General features: G+C 42.8%; 2 protein-coding genes across 3 annotated transcripts in view; one reads left to right on the plus strand and one right to left on the minus strand.

Annotated features, from left to right (window-relative positions):
* Positions 1 to 1,609, plus strand: LOC111596233 (zinc carboxypeptidase). Its single transcript, XM_023310350.2, has 5 exons — positions 1 to 186; positions 246 to 382; positions 458 to 839; positions 904 to 1,291; positions 1,350 to 1,609. The coding sequence occupies exons 1-5, from the start codon at positions 22 to 24 to the stop codon at positions 1,541 to 1,543; spliced, it is 1,266 nt and encodes a 421-aa protein (XP_023166118.1). The 5' UTR covers positions 1 to 21; the 3' UTR covers positions 1,544 to 1,609.
* LOC111595197 (myosin-VIIa) overlaps positions 1,562 to 19,292 on the minus strand; it is a 27,855-nt gene continuing 10,124 nt past the window's right edge. Inside the window, exons 1-10 of one of the 2 annotated variants that reach the window (XM_030223336.1) lie at positions 12,140 to 12,398; positions 10,175 to 10,438; positions 8,993 to 10,114; positions 8,414 to 8,929; positions 7,248 to 8,279; positions 5,255 to 5,464; positions 4,895 to 5,187; positions 3,052 to 4,587; positions 2,874 to 2,997; positions 1,562 to 2,820 (exon numbers count right to left, since the gene is read on the minus strand). In XM_030223336.1, coding sequence (XP_030079196.1) covers positions 1,567 to 2,820; positions 2,874 to 2,997; positions 3,052 to 4,587; positions 4,895 to 5,187; positions 5,255 to 5,464; positions 7,248 to 8,279; positions 8,414 to 8,929; positions 8,993 to 10,114; positions 10,175 to 10,438; positions 12,140 to 12,163 — 6,375 coding nt within the window. In that variant the 5' untranslated portion in view covers positions 12,164 to 12,398 and the 3' untranslated portion in view covers positions 1,562 to 1,566. Of the gene's footprint in view, positions 2,821 to 2,873; positions 2,998 to 3,051; positions 4,588 to 4,894; positions 5,188 to 5,254; positions 5,465 to 7,247; positions 8,280 to 8,413; positions 8,930 to 8,992; positions 10,115 to 10,174; positions 10,439 to 12,139; positions 12,399 to 19,292 lie in introns of those variants that run through there. The other variant, XM_030223335.1, reaches the window with a different exon arrangement.

The following is a 19,292-nucleotide window of genomic DNA, read 5'->3' on the forward strand; positions in this document are numbered from 1 at the left end:
ATCGATCAGTCCAATTTCGCTATGCGTTCGATTTGGGTGTTCGCCACGCTTGTAGTCCTAGCTAACGCTGGGATTCTTAAGGACTCGCCAAAAGTGCGCTACGATAACTACAGTGTCTACCAGCTGAGCATAAAGAACAAAGTTCAATTGTCGCTTATAAACAAGCTGAGTGAATTTAGCGAGAAGGTATGTGAAGGATTCAGCGCAGTAAGCAAAGTTTTGAAACTTTTGTAATTACTTTTCAGTATAATGTTTGGAGGGAGTATGATGAGCACTCCAAGCAAGTAGACATCATGGTCAGCCCAGCTGACTTGAAGCACTTTCAGCTGGTGCTCAAGCTCTATGGCATTAGCAGTCAGCTCTCAATAGCCAATGTGCAGAAGTAAGTACAAGCATAATTTCGATGGGCGATAAGGTGGAGAACTGCCTATTATAAAGTAGATTACTTGGTTTTTAGGCTTATCGATGACGAGCAAGTATCCAGCAGAGATAGCGGCACGTTTGGCTGGAAGCAGTACTACGAACTGGCCGAGATCTACGAATGGTTGGATAACATTTTTTCCACATATCCCGACGTGACCGAAGAGTTCTCAATTGGTAAATCGTACGAGGGTCGAGACATTCGCGGCATCAAGATTTCCCATGGATCAAATAAGCCTGGCATTTTCATAGAGTCCAACATCCACGCACGTGAATGGATCACCTCGGCCAGTGCCACCTGGTTCATTAACGAGCTGCTAACTTCCCAGAAAGAAGAAGTGCGCAAACTGGCCGATAGCTATGATTGGTATATTATTCCCGTGTTTAATGTTGATGGCTTTGAGTACTCCCATCGATCCGTAAGTCAATTTAGATACATGTCTCATGTGTGAAGTGTGCAGCTAACTGATTGCCTCTTGATAGAACCGTTTGTGGCGCAAGACCCGCCAACCACACGCTACCTCGACGTGCATTGGAGTCGACGGTAATCGTAATTTTAATTCGCATTTCATGGAGAATAATGGTGCTTCGTCGAATCCGTGCAGCGAGACATTTGCTGGCGAGGTACCCTGGTCAGAACCAGAGACAAAAGCGCTGTCGGACTACCTAACGACCATCAAGGACAAGTTCAGCGTGTATCTCTCATTTCATTCTTACGGACAATGGCTGCTTTCCCCTTATGGCCATACGGCAGACGAGTTTCCTGAAAATTACGAAGACTTACTTCAAATCGGCGACGCCTTTTCCAGTGCTATCAAAAATTTGGCCTACAGCACTGACTACGTTCATGGCTCCACAGCTTCCGTACTGTGTAAGTTCATTGACTATCTTACTTGAGAACAAACTTAAAGGAGACTACCTTTTTGCAGATGTTGCTTCTGGTTCGTCGGTTGATTGGGTCTTTAACGAGCTGGACAAAAAAGTGGGCTTCACCATTGAGTTTCGAGATAAGGGAAAATTTGGTTTTGTATTGCCACCAGCTCAGATTCTGGCAAACTGCGAGGAGCTCATGGCTGGCATGGTGGCCCTAATCGAGAAGACAAACAATCTGGGTTACATATAATCCAATTTTTATTGCCATGACACTTACTTATCAATAAAGTACCTCATGTAGGACGTTAGCAAATCATCCATCTTGTATCCTTGGGTGGTGCTGCAAAGCAGCTTCGCGGCGCCTATCATATTGCCAAACCGTATGTGAAAATGATTCTTGCCAGAGCTCCACATGCCCAACTCTGAATAGCTGTGGCTGCGGAGCAATCTTTTTGTGCTTGCATCGACCAAATGGAAGCCTCCGCTGTTTATGGCAACCAATAGATTCTCGGGCAACGACTGATCATTCAGCTGCTTGATAACAAAGAACGTGGATCCAAAACACTGTTGCTTGGCAAGCTCCTGTATAAACATTAGTTTTGCCTCCTTTTCATCAAGTCCAGCGTCCTGCTTGAGAATGGGCACCAGCTGTTGATGCCACTCGGCAAGAGTTTGCAGTGGCAGCAAATCTTCAGGCACTAAGCGGTGCAAAAGATCATGAAGTGGCACTTCTTCGCCGTGGTCTGGATCCGCCCTGTATATTAGGGTGACCAGTTGGAGAGCCATCTCCAGTTTAATGTCATAGTGGCCTTTTAGATACTTATGCAGTTCCTGTGGGTAGGTGAAGATCAAATCCGCATTGAGATCTTTGCCTGGCTGGCAGTCAATCCAAAGCTTGCGCATAAAGTGCAACTGATAGTGACCATCGCAACTGGAGCGAATTGTTCTCTGCTGGCGCAAACAGCTCAACAACTCAGTAATGAAGTCGAATACAAACTCAGCCTCGGGCATGGCATAAATCTTTTCGCCCATCTTCAGGAAGATGCTGTAGCCCAATTGGGACTTCAGCTCCAAACGCTGCGCTATCTTCGCGATGAGCTCTGCACCTCGCGTGTGTGACTCGATTTCAAATGCCTCGACCGTATCGTCAGGGAAATAAATCTTATGATAAATGTGCATACAACGCTGCTGAATGCCCTCAACCTCGATTAGATGAGGCGCCTGTTTTCGCTGGCCATGCTGCACCGAACGTTTCAAACGTCGGAGACACGCCTCTGCCAGGGAATCGTTTCGCAGGCTCAGGAACAAAACAAGTTCGCGCATTATAAGAACACTCGGTGACATGATCCCTGTGGCCAAATAGAGCAAGTCCCAGCCACGCTGCTCACTCACCTCCTTGGGATTTGCGCTCAGTTGCTTCATCAGCTGGCAAAAGACCTCATCGCACACCAAAGGATCTTGCAGTGCCGGTTGAAAGATTAGATCCGTGTTCACCGGCAGATTACCACGTGCAATGTCGCCCATGTACTTAAGGAATGTAATAGTTTACGAACAGTAAGACAACATATGTATAAGCTCACCTTTAGTATGTGATGATGAACGACTAGAGCCTGTTGGTACAGATGGGGCTTGGCATGTAGAGACCTAAGAAGCGGCGCCTTGAGCGGCTCAGAGGAATATCTCCATAAAGGACACAGCTCCGATCTAGAGAAAACATGTATAAATAGATGAGATTAAATTCTACAAGCATAAACATACTCAAAGAGCTCCCTAAACTGCAAGTCTGCAAACTTGGCCAAGCTATGCTGGCGACGCAGCGAAGAAGTTGTGGGCGGCATTGAAGTGTTTTCCTCTAGCAAGTCGCTAGTTGTTCGTTCCTTGAGTATCTGCTGTACGTGTGAGCTGGGCTTCACAAGCGTGGCTAGGATTCGAACGTTCCCGGCTGCAAATAGACCCCACTGCCCATTGCAACATCCTCGCCAGCTGCATTGCGGATCGCTTGCCATTAGTTGAGCACCCATTACACCAGCCTCGAACTGAATTAGATCTCCAGTTGCTATTGAGAGCTGTTCGGTCTGTTCAGCTTGTTCAATACTTTGAATGACCACGCCATAGCTGGAACGTTGCTGCAAATTAAGCATCATGTAGTCAATTAGCTCGACTGCATCACGAGCCTCGCTGGACTGGAGCACGAAGTTCTCCTGTTGCGCTGTAAGCACGTGCATCTGATCATTGGCCTGGTAATGAACTTTGATCAATTCGGCATAGCTGCAGGATGCGAGCACCTGTTCCGTTTCGTCAATGAGCGAGACTCCTGTAGCATTGATAGCTAAAATTAGATCGTCCCTCTGCAGTTTCGGGCCGGACAGGCGCTGCACTTCGAACAAGCAGGAATGACGCATGGGCCAGGACAGATGGGCAAATAGACAAATGTCTTCCTTAGCACGCAGCTGCGACTCCATGTCTTGGCCCTTTTTCACATAGGCGCTACTCTCGTACATGGTAGCAATCAGTCGACTCCAATTGTGCACAGCGCGTTCACCCGGTGCCAGCAAGTCGTGAGGCACAAAGGCCGTCAGTTGGTTGTCCGTAAATCTAGTTACTGGTCCTGCTCCCTGCTCGATGTAGGTGGCCAAGGCACAGATCATTGCAATATCCTTCTCCGAACGACAGCGATATTCGCCACATTTTAAGCCACTCATAATCTGCTTGTAAATGAGATGAGAAGCCTTGGGGTCCAGGGTGGGATCATACCAGGCACCAAAGACTTCCTTGCGCAGATACAGCTTCCAGGGCGCATCCGGCTGCTTCTGCTCACAGCTGGAGATGGCGTCTAGGACATGTTCCCTCCCAGCGCCCAGTGGCATAAGCTTCTCATCCAACGAAAGGACTAAGCCGAAGCCAAAGCAGTCGGTTAGACCCAGTCCATCGCATAGCTGCTGAACCGCTTCTCTGGCTGTGCTGGCTGCATCTACCTGCAATTTACGCGCCTGGCCATCCATCAAATAAATTGCCAGCTTTAGAGGCTGGCGACTACGAATTGCCTGCAACTCGAACAGCGACGGCGGCTGTGAACGCGATCCATTGGCCAAGGTGCGCTCCAGATGCTGCAAAGATGGCACTGCGTGCAGCTTGGCAGTGCCCGCCTTCAGGTAGCTGCGTAAATAGGGCTCGAAGTTCAATGTGGGTGGAAAGCAGCTCAAGCAGAGCGACAAAAGCAACCAGCCACGAGAGAGCGAACTTCGACTGGGATTAAGATTAAGCTGCTTGCATATTTGTGCCAGAATTTCATCTCTGAAAGGTAAACAATAAAGTCAGGTATATTTATAATGGAACTATAATAATAAAATATGATAATAAATAATAATATAATAATTATTAAAATTAAATATAGTTTATCGAGCTTAGTCGCTGTTAATAACAGCAGCTAGTTTACACTGCTTCTTTGAATCCACTGTCCAAGCAGTGCAAAACATAACATTAGTTAACAGCAGCACTGCTTAGAACTGCTTAGCTAAAACTAGTGTTTAAAAATATTTCTATATTAAATTCACTTGCAATCAGTATAAAAATATGCTTTATGTCCATATACGCGACTTACCTTAACTCTTCTTTCAAGATGCCATGTCCGATGACGAAATGAATCTTATCCAAATGGCTACTGCCGGCATTTAGCCAGAGTTGATAAAACTCTTCAGCAGTCCTTTGGCCATTTACGTTGCTGAACGACTTTGGTAGACGTTTAGGAGTTTGCCGCACAAAGCGACCGGGCTTGGCGCCAAAGAGAGATGCTATTTCCTGCATTAGTTGTGGACTACGCAGAGAGTGTGGGGTCGGGCTGGGCGCTGACTCTGGCAGATCACCCATAAAGCGCAGAATCAGTACCCAAATGGCCTAAGAGAGAGAGAGAGAAATAATGAAAAGTCTGGCAGATAGATTTAATTTTATCGCAGTCACTTACCTTGGCAGCCATTTGATCAATGGGCAGATCATGTTTTAGTAAAGGCTGCTTTAAGGGCTTCCTTTCATGCTGATATGTGGTACCGCTGCTAAAGTATGTGGAGGCAAATTTTAAGAAGCTAAAGTCAGAGGTGTCCACATGTCGCGGTGTTGGCTTGGGCAATCGAATGGTGCCAGCGGAGCTGATGCTGTTGGTCTTCTTTAGATTAATCTATTTAAAAGAAGAGATATTAAAATAGTATGTTGTACGTGTAAATCCCATTTCAGATAAAAATTAGGAATAAATAAACATATAAAACAAAAGCTAAAATTTTCAGTAAGGGTATTCCGGAACGAACTATTTAACTTTCAATTTATAATTTTGTTAGATTTATCTCATACTTATAATATATTTTGTCATTTTAATTTTAGACAGTTATAATCTATGAGTCTAGGCGCTTTGGCCTTTCTTTTGCAGCAACAAAGTCGAAGATTTGGCCGTTCGATAAGAGTCTGAATAATATTTACAATCATATTTTATTTAATTAATCATGAGTGGTATTACGCTTTGAAGTTTTAATGCTTTTGATAGCGATAGTGAGGGTCTTCTTTAATATTTCTTACTATAAAGTCAGTTGCTGCCTACACTTCAAGCTGTGCGTTTGCGTTTATAGACTCTAACTAGCGGACCTCGAATGAAATTTAAGTTTTTGTTAATAAATAATGACATTTGTTTTGCTTTTACTGTTGTTTCATTTCAAAACTTATTTTAATTTCCTTAATTTGTAGTCAAATATTTTTTAAAAATATAATTTTCATTCAAGTAATTTGTGTCAAGTCTTTTCTCGCATGTCTATGAATCATAGAATATCTATATATATTAATGGAAGGAATCAGCACACTCATGTTCCCATTAAATGGAAAATATCAAATATCTATGTTTTTCTTTATATCAATCTATAAATTTATATTAAATTATTGAAGTTGGGTATCGGAAATATTAAGGTAAGGTAAATTGAAGGTCATGAAAACGATCTGACTTTCATATCCCACACATCGACCAACGAAATAAAGCTTAGTTTACCCAATGACTACGCTATGAGTATTATTGTAGTTGCGCGACCTTCCCATACGATAATAAAAAGCTATTAAGCAATCTTGAGAGCAATCAAATTTTATAGATTATAAAGCTCTAATCTGTTACCCTATACTATATGTAAATAATGGCCAAAGTAAATTGAAACTCTTATCTCGAACATTAAAAATAAACTGAGAATGAGAACAATAAGTGTTTCAATTTCCGCCGATAGTGCTGCAGTCCAAATATATTTCAGGCAACTGTCTGGACATAGACGAGACTAAGAAGCACAGTATGAAATGACCAAACAACACACTGAAACACACATGGGAGCTCCGTAAGCAACTACCACAGAAACCACACTAAAGGCGTGTAATGAAGAAAAGACGTAATGGATTGCACATATCTCTAAATTCCTTAGATATTCACCACCGAAGCGGCTTTTATTTACAAAAATGTGTATAATTTATAGGTTGGTACATAGAAAAAGAATGATCACAAAACGAATCGATTGTAAGTATGTAGCATATACACATATATACACATATACAGGTGTATATACATATACATATATGTATGTAAGCCGACATTAATATAACATATGTACAGGTGAAACACTCTCCCATGGCATACCCAACCAGTGAATCGATTGGAAGAGATGCTTGCATTAAAGGAAGAACATCTTTCAATCGCACTTCCTTAGATAATATCAGCTATTAACTACTTAAATTAACATATAGTCTGACTAATTTGTTCAGGGCTGCCCGAGCACTCGCAACTGCTAGAGGCGCGTCTGATCGAGAATCTTTCGAGGCGCTGCCTCATAGTAGTTGACAGGGCGGGACAGCAGCTTGGTGGGGACTTCTTTGCGCAAGCGCAATTGCCGCTCGAATATCAAAGACTTCTCCTTAACATTCGGCCCCAGTGGACCACTCACATCGGGCTCGTCGTTGAGGAAGCCAAAGACATCGTCTACAATCTGCTTGGATGACTCCACGTCCATGTAGCCAGGACTATCAGCAGCATTGCCATTCATCTTGCCACCATTCGGCACAACTGCGACATTTGCGAACATCACTGGGGGTGGTGGCAGCGACATACGTGCTTGCAGCGTGGGTGCAGGCAGCGCATTCTGCCTCATCTGTGGCTTCTCTGCTTGCTTTAACGACTTTGTGCGCTTGGGCTGTTGCACTGCAGCCATGGCCAGAGCATTGCGTGCGGCAATCTGCTCTTTGAAGCGCTGCTCCTCTGCCTGCTTATTCTTTAAGCGCTGCTCTGCTTCTGCCTGCTGCTGCTTGACACGCTGCTGCTCTAGCTTCTGTAGGCGCAGCTGCTCTTGCTCTTTCAATAACTTTAGCTGCTGCTGCGATTCTTTGTGTTTCGACCGCCTATCCTGTAGTTCTAGGCCGTAGCGTTTTCGAGCCAGATAGCCGCGACTCAGAGCCTGCAGTTTAATCATGCGACTGCGCACCATTGTAAACTGTGTAGTAAGCCGCTGGGCTACAAGGCAAGCACCCAATCTGTGGAAGCCGCGTTGCATGGTCAAAAATCTGCGCCTGTCAGCACGACCACGCCAATGCCGCTGCACTGTGACAATAGCCACACGATATTTCTCCATATAGCGACGGAAGAGCACGCGTCTTATGCCCCTCTGTATAGTAACAATGTATTTAAGCATCACTCGTGATCGTTTCGCCTCTAAGAGTGCATCATCCTCATCCCGCAAGAAGAGTTTCGTGCGTCCAAATTGTCGATCCGCGTCAGCCGACAAAGCCGCCTCGCAAATCTGACGAGCCAGCAACCGGCAATCGCACTGGTCCAGAGGACCAGTCCGCGGCACCAGCAATCGATAACGTTCCACGAAGGCTCGATACTCGTGCCGTATGGGATAACCAGCCCGACGGATGCGAGCCGTTTCCATCATGCCAGAGTAGCGCAGCTGACGTACGCACAACTCCTTGTCAAAGTTCTAAAAAAAGATAGAAAGCAAAGAATGAAAAATTAGCATTATATTATTGGGGGAGAGGACTACGACTATCTATATACCAACACTGGCAACTCTGAAATTTCGATTGTATCTCTCAGAGATTTGGGCCCACTTACATTAGGTTCCTTGTACTCATTGGGCTTGATACAGCGTATGAAATAGGGATGTGCCTGGGATAAGGTACGCATGAGCATGTCCAGGGAATTGCGAAATTTGACGCATAGCGTGGGTTGCTTCTTAGCCGTGTCCATGGGCAGTTCTTGAGGACATATGTCGACCAGATACTTGTTGGTGGAGCGCTGTACGAGGTTACGCAGATCACTGCTAAACGAATCACGATTCTTCTCGAGAAAGCCCAATGGATTGTACATAACGACGCCAGCATAGTGACGTATGCCGAAGAGCGAAGTTTGTGTCGTCTTGCCCTTGACGTACATGGACCGATTGCCGTGCTGAACGTGCAGCTTCTCCAGCAGCGTCTGATCCGTGCCCTTGGGAAACTTGGACTCCTCATCGATGAGCGACATAATATTCACAGGTTTCATGCCAATGAGATCGAGTATATCCTGATTGTCCTGAAACTCGATATGCAGCCAGTTAATGTGCTCCAGCTGATACTCTGCCTGCTCCATCTGCAAGACTAAAAGCATTAGATATATACTTTTTAGACGTGTTAATAGCAAGCTAGTGGATACCTTGAAAATGTGACCAACAAAGAATTGCTGCAAGTTCTCATTGGCATAGTTGATGCACAACTGCTCAAAGCTGTTGTTGTCAAAGTTCTCGAAGCCAAAGATGTCCAATACGCCGATGCTGTTCACTGGCTGCACCGGCGGCTTGTTGATCGTGTCATTGATGCGTTTTACAATGCGTACGAAAATTCCGTCGTACAGTGCTTTGACGAAGGCATCTCGTCCCTCCAAGGCAGCCTCCTTTGATAGGCTGGTTACCACGTGCTCGCCATGCACAAAGATCGTCCGTTGTGTGAGGGCCGCATTGAGAGGCGCCTCTGGCAGCCCCAAAAGCTGGGCTATGCGCTGCAAATTCACTGGATCATCCACCTCGGCGGCCTGCAAGTTGGCCACTTCCATCGCCTTGAAGCGCAAATTGCCAAAGTGAAGTATGGCAGCCAGGAGGCTGAGTATGCTCCAGAGCTCCTCTGGCTTGAACGACAGCACCTTCATGGCAGCCCGTATGTCTGCAAAGTCCTTCTCGTCCTGCTTGCCTGGCAGCGCAAAGCAACCGCCCTGTGCCAAATAATGGTACTGACTGGGCGACTGCTCATGTAGCTGCAGTCTTTCCCGCTCGGCAGCAGTCAAGCCAGCCAGCATACAGTAGAAGATGTGATAGTTGCGCTCCTCGCGACTTTGAAACACAATGCGCGACTTTTCCAGCAAATACTGCTGTATGCGAGCACCCTGTATGGACCCTTCGGGTGTGAAGCGTATGTCAATGTATTTGCCAAAGCGGGAAGAGTTGTCGTTGCGCACGGTCTTCGCGTTGCCGAAGGCCTCCATTATTGGGTTCGCCTCAATGATTTGCTGCTCGATCCATGAGTGCTTGCCACTAATAGCGGCCAGATATTGTAGTATCAGCTTGGTGCTCTCGGTTTTTCCCGCTCCCGATTCGCCGCTAATGACGACGCATTGATCCTCCTTGAGCCGCTGCAGGCGCTGGAAGGCATTATCGCTAATGGCAAAGATGTGTGGAGGCAGCTCATTCAATTTCTTATTCCGATACAACTGAATCTCGCGATGCGTGTAGATGGGCAGTATCTGATAGGGATTGATGGCCACCAGCATCGACCCTGTGTATGTCTGCAATGACAAAGCAACTATTGGTCGACTAGTCGAAAACTCAACCCAGTGTCTACTTACATAGATGAACTGTTTGTCGTAGCGCGTCTGTAAGTTGCGCAGTATGGTATACTCCTGCAGGTCGCCGAGTGTGATCATGTCCTCTACGTCCGCGTGGGAGGTGACGTGCATGGCCTTGAGCACATCTCCAGCCGGCACCCAGAACTGCTTTTTGCCATCATCGCATATCAGTGTCTGGGTCTTTTCTGTGCGCACAATGCGTGCCCCGAAAGGCACAGCGAATTCGCTGTTTGTGTTCTGCGGCTTGACCCAGACGTATTCGCCCTGCAATTGATCATCAATGTGGCTCAAGTGAGAGATCTTATCAATGTAATAATCAAAATGTTGTACACGCGCCTCACTTCAACATAAACGATTAGATATCAATATCGAGACTTTCCAGGTGGGAAACATATTACCCAATGTCAAGGCGTTTCGGGTGTTTAGAAATCGATTACTGCTCTCATGTAAAGCAATTAATGTTGCCCCTATCTCTGCCTCAAAAGTTGACATTTCTGACAGCTACCATAATTATTGGCGCAACATAAAATTTGATAAGATTTTATGCTCATAGCACTTCATAAATTTCAACATAGGACAACATAGAAGTGGGAAATTAGATTAAAATATTCGATTTTAGTTTTCTGCTCAAATACAATTTACAATTGAAATAAAATTGTTATATAAATTCTATCTTATATTACCATATCATTTGGCAAGTTGTTCAGGCTTAGCAATAAAATGATGGCATACAAAATATATCTATACTGTAGATATCAGTCAAAGTATTAATGAGACTTTATCAAAGTTAAATAAAGTCTTCCAGGTCTTCGACATTTATTTGGTAGCTTATTTAAATACTGGAGCCCGCAAACGGTAGCCATTAGGCATACAGTTTGGGAATCACATATGTATGTTGCATGTGCTTATCTTATCGTTGGAATGTCGATATACAAAAGGTCTTATCGGCATTTTACAATCGAAACGGAAAACATGGCACGGCAACAAACAGCTAATAATTGCCAAAAGGAAAGTGGGGAAAAACAATCTCAGCTCCAATAACCACAGAGAGTTTTCCCGAAAATTTCATCTCAAGCGAGCTGAATCCATGCAAAGTAGCAGACGACGGTGCATATTATAATTTATTATATATTATCTAACAAAGTCCCTGCGACCTTGTTTATCTATAATAACATAAGACACACCTGTGCCAAAGTCTGTCTGATAACAATATGGCTAATAGCTACCGAAAAAAAGGAAAATAAATAAAGGCTGCTAAGTCCACACTGAAAGGTTGATTCCTGATTATAATATTCCATTGTAAGCGTGATTTTCAACTACTGCCTAAAATATGAGGTCATCCTCTGCACTTTGCTCTGCTGTATCCATATCAAGTTGATGGATTTATATTTAATTGCAAACTAATTTTTACGATGATCTAATTATCGCATTCACCAAGTCATAATCGAACAAGTGGGCTACAAATTTCAATTGACAAATTTTATTTAGACATGCTTATGGATGGATAGGAAGCACTCAAAATTGTGCTCCAATGACGTCATTAGCGTCAACTCTGAATGGGTATCGACTAGTCGGCTATTGCCACTACTCATGCCGACAAATTGATAAAGATCAATCAAAGTCAGCAGTCACAGTGGTTCAGCACATAAATTTCTATGATTTGCTAATCTTAAAACAAAAGAGTTCAATATTGCTTTTTTATACAGCGTATCTTAAAGTCGTTCATTAGCCACTACAACTCTCTCCACACATTCTTTCGATAAGAAATACAATTGGCTTATCATGTGCTTGCTTTAATTGGAAATAACAAACTTTAAGCAACCCGTCTTCCATATATATAAAATAATTGTCTTGATTATAGCTCGCAAAAATTATAAAACAATTATAATTTTATTCTTTATGTATATTTAAGCAGAAAGTTGCTCATATATTTAATTCTGACTTTTTATATTATTGAGAACTTACATGTTCCCTTAGAAACTCAGACATGTTGCTTATTCGATTGGCGGAGATATAGAATTACGGAAAGTTTCGGATAGTTGACGCCTGATGGAGCACTGCCGAGACACACGCGCCGTGGATTCTTTTAATTGCTTCACAAATATTTGCCCAACGATTGGTTTTTATTTTGACAGCCGTTCTCACTTTTTCTTCTTTTTTCGTATTCGTTTTCGACCGTAAAGTTCTGTTCGGCCCGGAGTCTCGTTAACTTGTGAACGGGGAGGTCTACTATTGTAGCCCTTGCTGTCATTTCATTTCTTATCTGGCAGAGCTGCGGCGTCGGCGGCACAGTTGATATTGATAATGAATATTGAATATGTTTTTGGCAGCCCCGTCTAACCTTATCGCTTCGCTTCGCTTCGTTTCGCCATATGGCTAGCTTCGATCAAGTGTGCAAAATTTTATGAAAATTTATATCGAAAAACTCGGACAGGGCAAACAGATTGCAATTCACTTTCCGCACTGTGAAATGCAAAGGAAAGTCAAATAAATGAAATATATCTACGAAAGTCTATCAGCTTATCTATCGATGGGTCTAAACATTCTTATCGGCCAATGAGCCAATCTAAGCGATGATTATAGCTAACCATATAACTACGTCTATGAGTCAGTCATTATTGTTTAGGATGTTAACGCAAAACTTTCAGCCACCAAAGCTATTTACTCACGACGCGATTAATTAGAACATTCACTATAATACTATAAAATTATATATGAACTTATTAAGAAATCGATGGTTTGCCATTTGTCACGTCACAGCGTGTCAGATAACATACAACTGTGTTTCATATGCAAAACTTGCAATATTGAGAGCTTATCAGACGAGGGTATATGCCATTATACCTTCCAAATTACAAGTTTCACGTGCAAGTCTTACACAAAGACAATATACTCTTTTGGCTTTGTGAATGGGTATTTAACTGAACAACTTAATAAATCTAACTATTGAATAGGCCACTCTTCTCATAAATACTAATATATCTCATATAAGACCTATACACATACATCTATATATATAGAATCGCTGATCCGAAATGATTTACAAAATGGATCACATTTCTAATCAATAAAGCAAAGTGTGACAAGACCTTGATTAATGATGTATTTTCTGCGCAGCAAATGAAATGACTTTAAGGTGAGCAAGTTTTGCTTGCTCTTCCGTTATTAAGTATGTATACTAATGTTTAGTTATAGCTACAAAAGTTTAAAATTAGTGATAGATCCATTTTTATGAACTCAATAAATGCTACAAAGCTCAACTGCGGAGTTTTTCGGTTTTATTTAGTTAACGATTTGTCATAGTGCTTCCTTCTGTTATCTCCACAAATGCCAGAGTCCTAATCATAATGTGCTTGTCATTTATAAAAGTCAAAGTTAACTACCTTCGATATCAACAAAGAGGCATTTGCGACCATAAACAAACAAAAAGATTTGGGAACATTCAGTGAATCAATTATATTGATAAAATTTCTATTGTTATACTCTTTGAATCTGAATTTTAATCTTTAAGTCTCATTACTTACACCAGAGTTAAAGGCAAACAGGAAGTCAAAGTCACGTCACGTCCGTGATATTGAAAACAGATTTTTAAAGTAACTATAGAGATATTTTATTCATTGTAATCAACACTCTGATTTATGGTCAATAATTCATGATGCAACAAACAATGTAAGCAGTATCTTGGTTTCCGTCTACGAGCTGGCTATAACGTCTCGCCTTACAATTACTTGGGCCCTTTTTCAACGGCCAAGCGCCGCAAGCCAATAACAAATATTCATTCATTGTTTCCCGTAGATAATTTGCTGAAACGTGGACACACAAATTGTTGTGCGATAAGCCAAATGGAATTTTCAAGTGTTTGAAATACATTTTATTGCTTTACTTAAAGAAATGCGTCTGGTGAGCAATTTAATGGGAAGTATTTCGATTTTATTCAGCTGTGGGGTATTGGAAGGCACGTAAGCTGCGCGCTCTAATATCCTTGAGGTCCTTTACACCGAACAAGCTTTTGCTTTATGCCTTAAGTCAGTCCTTGGCGTAATGCAACGAACTCGATTCCATCCCCTTCAGCTGCATTAAAAGCACATTTAAGATAATCCTGTATCCTGTATACTGAATCCGCAGTCCAGAAAATATGCTTAGCCAAAGTACCGATTGTCGGCTCCGCGTTTGACCCAATTTGTGGAATGCATCGAGTGAAAAGCACAGCATACCACGCTCAATTTAATTATGGCATGGACAATGCCATGCAACAGCAATGAGTCGTGACAAATGCACCAAAATATTTGTGTGTGCCGACAAGGTCGCCCATAAATTCAGCCATTGATGATAACGGGGCGTATACGCGATGTTGTCGTGCAAATTGTTTTCGCGTTCGTTTCATGCTGGCCGCCTAAGCAATTCGCCACGTCTGGTCACAGCCAAAGAGAAAGAGAGAGAGAGAGAATGACACACTATGCATACATATGAATGTATTTACTAGCACAAAGTAGCAGCAGCAGCATTGTTACGATTGTACTGATAAACCCTCCAACGATGTCTTTTTCTCTGCCGTCATCAATGCGGCTGCCCCTCGCTATCTTCGCCCCAACCAGCGGGCACGAAGCACGTTGTTGACCTATATTTGGGCATCAATGAAATGCGAACAGCGGAGCGAACAGGCTGCTTTGACTGAGTAAAAGCTGTGCGAATTGCCGCCTGCTTGTTACTTAACTGGAAAGCTCACTAGCAGTAGCAGCAGCAGCAGCAGCAGCAGCAGCGGCGGTTGACACTCGCAGAAAAAGAGCTTTCCGAACTGGAAGACTAACGGCTGTGGTCAACGCTCTCTTAACACATTTGACTAATGTCAAAACAAGAGTGTGCAGCACATGATAACAAACGAGTCAAAGAATATAGAAGAAACAAATTAATTCAATTAAATTAAACCATAATAAAGTATTTTACAATCAAGTTCTTCATATTGAAGACTCACATGAGAGGTGAACCTTAACTTTAACACATTCAAACACACAGACAGAAACAGCTGTGTGACAAGCGATGGGACAGTAAAGGAGCACAGTAGAGCAAAAGTTCCGTTAGGTCATATGTAAAAAGCTCTAATTGTTGTTATTATTGTGCATTCTGGAAATGACACTACAAACAGCTGGAGCATTCGAGAGAACTTGCGAGAGCTTTCGTGCGAAACGGAATGGAAGCGGAACACGGAATAGATGCGTTGGGCGAAGGCAACTACACTTGGGGAAAGGGTGTCAATGGAAATATAAACTTTATAGATACGAAGCACACACGCACGAGAAGCACGAGCGAACATCAAATGTCGGGGAACTTGAGGAAACTTGGTGAGACGAACTTTCCACCAGACTCGAGGAACGCCAACTTTTCAATTCAGTTCGAGTCACGCAGCGGAGTGGACGCTTCACTCTTTTCTCTCCCGCAGACGGTAGGCGAACGCGCGCTCATCTCAACCTAACGTGTTGCAATCAAAATAGATAGACAAGGATATTAAATTTAGTTAAAGCACAAACGGTGCCTAGTTTGTGTTTATTTTGTTGTGCGGAACAATATCGCCCTCCCTCTCGCCCTCTTTAATCACATTATATATATACATACATTTAAAAATGCAATAAATTATTTAAGGCATTTATTTCGTTTCGCTTTCGCTGCTTTGGTTGCTATTGGTGTTGCTGTTGTTGCTGTGGCTGTTGCTGTTGCTGTTGCTTTCGCTGCGCTCGCACTTGGCCCATTGGCCCAGTCCCCAGTTCCCGGTCTCATTGCCGAGAATTGAGAATTGTTTGCCCATTTGCCTCCAGCCAAAGCCAAAACAACAACAAACACTATGCCCCAACTCTCAACATACGAACACCGAATACCCAACCGAATACCGAACACCGAACACACTGACTAACGAACACCGCGCACTGAATCCGCGAATAGAGACCACAGCGAGGCGTCATTCATCAGTCGCGCGAGAGCAACTGACCGTCTCTGTTGTACTTTTATCCTAAACAGGTTTTTTGGCATTTACTGGAATTGAAACAGTCGCGGCACGTCAATTGCAATTGCACTTGCAACTGCAGCCCGCCCTCAGCCTCGAGCCAATTCAATTAAACAAACGAGAACATCGAGACGAACCACAATAAAAGTGTCACAAAGTAAAGCCGCTCGCTGGTTGCTCCTCCTAATATTCCTGCTTGGTTACAGGTGAGTTTTACCCATCTACTTCTTTGCTAATTGTAGTTTCGACTAGGCTGAGCCAACTGACCCAATTGCAGCTCGGCAGGAGCAAAATCAATTCTTTGTGTATTACATATACGCTGAACAGCGGCAAGTAAATAAATTGAAAATATTCAATAAATAAATATAAAAATTAATTAAGAAATTAATATTTAAAAATTATAATTATTTATAAATGAATAAGTAAAACATATTCTATTAAACATAGAATGCTGCTTAGCTATATAGAAGGAATTTAAAGACATTATTAATACTGTATCTAAGCTGATTATTCTGACCTAAATCATCAGCCTGAATAGTTAGAAAGCAAATGTTTCTAGAACATTGTGAATCGTACAATAATGAATATATATTAATAACTTAATCATGATCGCAGAATCAAATACATTTCCATGTTTACTAAGATATTCAATGCCTTGCTCAAAAATCTTCAAAAGATTTCTTGTTAAGTTTAATATTGACTTTGCTTACAACTTCTTAGTTAACCGTGATAAATTCATCACCTATGCAGCTAGTCGCTTCTCGAAAACAATTGAATTATTGACAAAACTTTTTTTGATAGCAAGCTAGTGCTACTCCTACTGATAATGAGCAACTGAAGCTGGAGTCATTATAGGATTACTCAGTTTACCTACAAGTCACGGATCAACTCACTCACCATTTCGTTAAGCTCTGCTCAGAAATGAAACCTTTCTCCTGGATTGCTTTTACGTTAATGAGAAAGTTGAGTTGATTCGTTGAGCATTTGCGAGTTGTGCCCACTTGCAGTTGAAAGTTGAAACTTGAAACGTATTATGAGTGCACATTACGTATACGCCCCAATGCATGCAGCGTAGCTGAGGTTGCGCTATCATTTTGTATAAGAGGTCAATGCAGTTGTAGTAGTAGAAGTTGCCCGCAGCTGAGTTGTATCCGAAACTTCCTCTAATTAGACAATTAAATTGTAGTCGTCAGGGCTGGCGTCTGTAAGTTCTTAGTTCTTCGTTTTTCAAACCCTTGAGATGCACGCTTCGAATGCTTTGAATGCCCTTTTAGAATTTCTTGAACGGGGAGTGCATTGTGTTCAAGGACACAAGCAGCAGTTGAGAGCCGTTAGCTATGCTTTGTATTCCATGTAGTTGTACGCACCTCCAGAGCTCCGTGGCTAACTTTTTGCTGGAGCACATGAGCAGAGAAGAGCGCAGGATGTTTTTCTTTCTTGTTTTGTTTTGATTTCTCGCATTTTCTTTGCGCAAACAATTTTATTCGATTTGATTTGATTTTCGCTTTTGCCTCTATGTTCCTTGTTTGATTTGATTTCTATGTTAATTTTAAATGGGAACAAAGTTGGATCGATATCTGTGGGGCATCCAAAAATAAAAGAGAATAATAATAAAAGATGTCGAACTCGAGACCCACTTACAACGACACTTACAAGCGCCCAAGTGTCGCTGCCTGTGAGTGGGCGTGGCCAGTAGGAGTATTTATGACATTTATGCTAATTATGCCTGAACGCCTGCAAAGAAAAACCCATCAAATGGAGCCACAGACAGCCAGCATAATGCCGTCGCGCATTGTCTCAACAGCAACAACAGCAAACAGCGAGAATGTTGGTTTGAGTGTTTCGCCATGGCGTATACATAATATTTGCTATTTCAGTTTATTCCCAGACAAACTCTGCGTGGGCCATAAATTGCTTGTTTTTTTTTTTTTTTTTTTTTTTTTTTTTTTTTCGTTTTTATTTCTTTATTTTGTTGCAGCTTATTGTCTTAGACTCTATAGCGCATTTAGCTCTAAACCTTAACTAATGGGAGGGCAGATATGCCAATTATTCTGCACTTGTAGCTACTATCTTAATTAGTTCTAATATTGTCTAGAGGATGCAATCTCTTCAGTCTTCGCCTATTGTTGTTTATAGCCAGGTTGCTTGCGAGATGGTTAGGATGCGCTGCAAGTCTGTCCGCGTATCTTGAACTGTGTCGCCCAATGAGTTCAGCAACTGTGGGAATTGCTAAATCCCTATGTAAGACTGAGTTTCTTACAAACCAGCTGGCTCCAGTCCATCTGCGTAGTGCTTTATTCTGCAGGGTCTGAATTTTGTTCCTTGTAGTCTTCGCCGAGGAGCCCCATAGAGAGATACCATATACGAAGGTTGGGACAACTATTGCCTTGTAGATGGCGGCCTTGCTGCTGTAAGACAACTTGCTTGAAGCTCTCAGCATCCAGTCGAGGGTTTTTAGCTTGCTTTTGCATTTTGAGGTTACTTGACTTATGTGCGCTTTAAAAGTCAGCCTTCTGTCAAGAGTGATACCAAGGTACTTTACTTTTGAGGCTTTGGGAATAGTGGGCCCCAATGCAACGCTTGGGCAATCTCCTCTTCTAGTGGCGAAGGTAGTATGTACAGACTTTTGTGCATTAATGGTGATACACCACCGTTTTGCCCAGCGTCCGAAAGAGTCCAGATATTTTTGTAGTGAGTCTGAAGCTTCTTGCGCAGATACGTGACGTGATAAGATGGCGGTGTCATCTGCATAGGTCGCTATGAGTACTGCATCTGTACTTCCTATATTTGGCTCGGGAGTTGGCATATCTCCTGTGAATAAAGTATAAAGTGTTGGGCCTAGAACACTACCCTGTGGTACTCCAGCCATAATTGGTCTAGTCAAGGATACTGTTTGCCCCCTTGACACTTGGAAGGTTCTTCCAATAAGGTATGAGGATAGCAACGCGAAAAATGGGGCTGGAAGGGTGGTCCTCACTTTCTGCAGCAGTCCCAGGTGCCAAACTCGATCAAACGCCTGTTTGATGTCTAAAAAGACGGCAGAGCAGTACATCTTTTCTTCAAAGGCTCCAAGGATATGGTGCACAACTCTGTGAACCTGTTCCGGTGTTCCATGCTGTCTCC

This window comes from Drosophila hydei, unplaced genomic scaffold (assembly GCF_003285905.1).
Source record: "Drosophila hydei strain 15085-1641.00,03,60 unplaced genomic scaffold, DhydRS2 tig00000172-arrow-pilon, whole genome shotgun sequence".
Classification (NCBI taxonomy): domain Eukaryota; kingdom Metazoa; phylum Arthropoda; class Insecta; order Diptera; family Drosophilidae; genus Drosophila; species Drosophila hydei.

What these genes read in the sequence shown, in the direction of transcription:
- LOC111596233 (XM_023310350.2), top strand. Translation starts at nt 22, where the DNA reads ATGCGTTCGATTTGGGTGTTCGCCACGCTTGTAGTCCTAGCTAACGCT. An exon ending in TGAGTGAATTTAGCGAGAAG is followed by an intron (nt 187 to 245) that starts GTATGTGAAGGA and finishes ATTACTTTTCAG; the next exon opens with TATAATGTTTGGAGGGAGTA. An exon ending in TCAATAGCCAATGTGCAGAA is followed by an intron (nt 383 to 457) that starts GTAAGTACAAGC and finishes CTTGGTTTTTAG; the next exon opens with GCTTATCGATGACGAGCAAG.